Source organism: Anopheles aquasalis, chromosome 2 (assembly GCF_943734665.1).
Source record: "Anopheles aquasalis chromosome 2, idAnoAquaMG_Q_19, whole genome shotgun sequence".
Classification (NCBI taxonomy): Eukaryota; Metazoa; Arthropoda; class Insecta; order Diptera; family Culicidae; genus Anopheles; species Anopheles aquasalis.
The window spans coordinates 11,165,001-11,167,500 of NC_064877.1; the positions used below are offsets into that span (position 1 = coordinate 11,165,001).

General features: G+C 45.7%; 1 protein-coding gene across 1 annotated transcript in view; it reads left to right on the forward strand.

The window, feature by feature from the left end:
* Nucleotides 1-1,340, forward strand: part of LOC126569148 (probable ATP-dependent RNA helicase DHX34) — a 9,189-nt gene extending 7,849 nt beyond the window's left edge. Inside the window, exons 4-6 of the mRNA XM_050226055.1 lie at nucleotides 1-310; nucleotides 390-690; nucleotides 777-1,340. The exon at nucleotides 1-310 is cut by the window's left edge and continues 105 nt beyond it. Coding sequence (XP_050082012.1) covers nucleotides 1-310; nucleotides 390-690; nucleotides 777-1,140 — 975 coding nt within the window. The 3' untranslated portion in view covers nucleotides 1,141-1,340. The remainder of the gene's footprint in view (nucleotides 311-389; nucleotides 691-776) is intronic.
* Nucleotides 1,341-2,500: the final 1,160 nt, after the last annotated feature.

The following is a 2,500-nucleotide window of genomic DNA, read 5'->3' on the forward strand; positions in this document are numbered from 1 at the left end:
GAAATCGAGGATAAACCGGTGCTTTACAAATCACGCCAACCGCTCAGCGCACGCCACCAGCTCGTTTGCTATCTGACGCTACTGGAAACGAACAAATCCTACCTGACCAACACTCTGCGAATGCCGGCCGCTCAAACGCTGCTCCTGTTCGCGCACACCATCGAAACGAACAGCACCTTCTCCCAGATCGTGTGCGATGCGTGGCTGTGTTTGGATTTCCCATCCATTCCCGAGAGTGGCCAGACGTTGCTGGTTAAGGCGACCAAGCTGAGGCGCCTGTGGAACCGTCTGCTATCCGAGAAGCTTAAAGGTAATGGCCATTAATTTTAATAAGAGAAACAAAGCACCTTCAGCTTCCATTTAAAAATTGTCGCATTATCCTTTCACAGCACTGACCATAACGGCTGATGGAGAGCTGACGAAGGGAGAACGGCAGCAATCGATCGAACAAATGAACCACGAGCTGTGGTCTAGTCTGGCACAGTTCATGAACACGGAAGTATGCTACACGATCAAGAAGCTCCTGCCGGCGGATCTGAAAGCCATCTACAAAGGTCCACCGATGGCAGACGATGACGAGGAAGCGACAGTTGAGATTCCTTCTCCAAACCCGTTTTCGGACGATTTCCAACCACTCCCAAATGCGGTTAAAGGCGGAATTTATCTTACCGAACATATTACCTACGGATGGTAAATAGAGAGGGTGCCGTGGTTTAGTGCAACGGATTAAAGTTGATAAAATTTGTTTAACATTCATTCTATACGCCACCATCCAGCCTTGTCGAAACCGATTGGAGCATGCAGATGTACGAAACAATACTGGAACACGACTGGGAATGTGCTCACTGTGGAGGTACCTATCGCTTGACCGGTTTACAGAAACTGCAGCACATGGAGACCTGCCAACCGACAACAGAACTTAAACCAGAGACGCTAGATGATGACGCTCTACCCTGTGAAGGGGCTAGTTCCTCGAAGAAGAAACTGAACGCTAGCCGGTACGAGTGTCCATCTTGCGGCCGCCGGATGATGCTGAGTGCGATCGAAGTGCTGAAGCATAAGAAAAGTTGTCAAAAAAAAGCAGCGCCTGCGGATGCGAAAGTAAAACGGGAACCAAATGAAGAAATGGTCGTTCCGTGATGGCTGCCATAAGGAGCGGCACTAGCATTTCGATTCTATGTCTTCAATATATAAGTATATCTATATTTATATATATCGATACCTTTGGCTCTTACAGTGATTCGAGATTGAGTATTGAAATATAACTTTTGGCATCACCGGTTGTGGTTGTATCTGTCCTATTTTCTGCAGAATAAAAAGTAAAGGAAAATCCTATCCAATATGCCCAAAAGGTCTCTATCACTCGCTACGAGGAACACATGAAGCTCGCGGTAGTGGCATCTAGAGATGGTTACAACGTCCACAACTATGCCTCCCATTTCTCTGTACTACTCTTAGTCTATTCCTTTCGTTCTCCCTGCCCGTTGCACTAAATAGATCTGGCTGTTGAAGCTTCCACTGATCCTAGTTGCGAATGAAGCGAAAACCAGTCCTGTCCTATTGTTTCACGTTCATTTTTTGTTTCTTGTTTTTTTTTCATTCAACACTTACACACGTACAAGTACTCGCACATACATGAAAGAATCTTATGGACTCGCTGATAACCATTCAAGGAATGGGTTCCTCGCAAGTGTCGCCTCATGTTTCTCGTTCAGTTCCAGAATATACGGCAGATCTGTGTGGGTCTGCACCTTGCTTAGTGAATCAAGATGTTGCCACTACTAATATCTCTCTCTCTCTCTCTCTCTCTTTCTCTCTCTCTCTCTCTCTCTCTCTCTGCGCTTACTACCCTTGTCGTTTGGCACATTGATACACATCGCGATCTAAAGCTAGAATCTTTGTTGGCTTGTGCGACTCCGTTTAATTTGCTTAGTAGCTCTCTTCGGTGTTCTTTTAGGCCACCGTCAAACAAATTCTTTCACTCACTCGTCTAGGCTGATACGTGTGTTTGGCAATTCCTTAATGCGAATATGTTTGCGGCTTGCAATTCAATTTTAATTACGCGGGACCATCTGCCTTCTGTTTTTTCTACTTATCTGTAATGAGTGCCAGTCTACCGGAAAGCACTAGCATGTTGCACTGTACTACGACAAGCAGCCATGGATAGACCGAGGGTTCGTCTGTTCCGACCATTCTGATTGATTCTAGTTAGGCTTAGGGTAAACAGAAACAGTGCAGCATTGGGTGCCCTTTGATTAAAGATAGAAAATTGTGAAAACCACTAACCAGAAGAAAAGGTGCATCTTATACGGCTTACCATCGACCCCCTTAAAAAGTGGTCCTTCTCCACGCACGTGATTGTATTCGAAACGGGAAGGTAAGAAGTTTAAGGAGCAAAGTTTATAGCTGACTGCCACTGCTAGAGTCATTCAGCGTTGAACTGGTTGTTGAAAGACGCTACGAAGATAACCTTTGAACAAGATCTGCATCCTTCACGCCC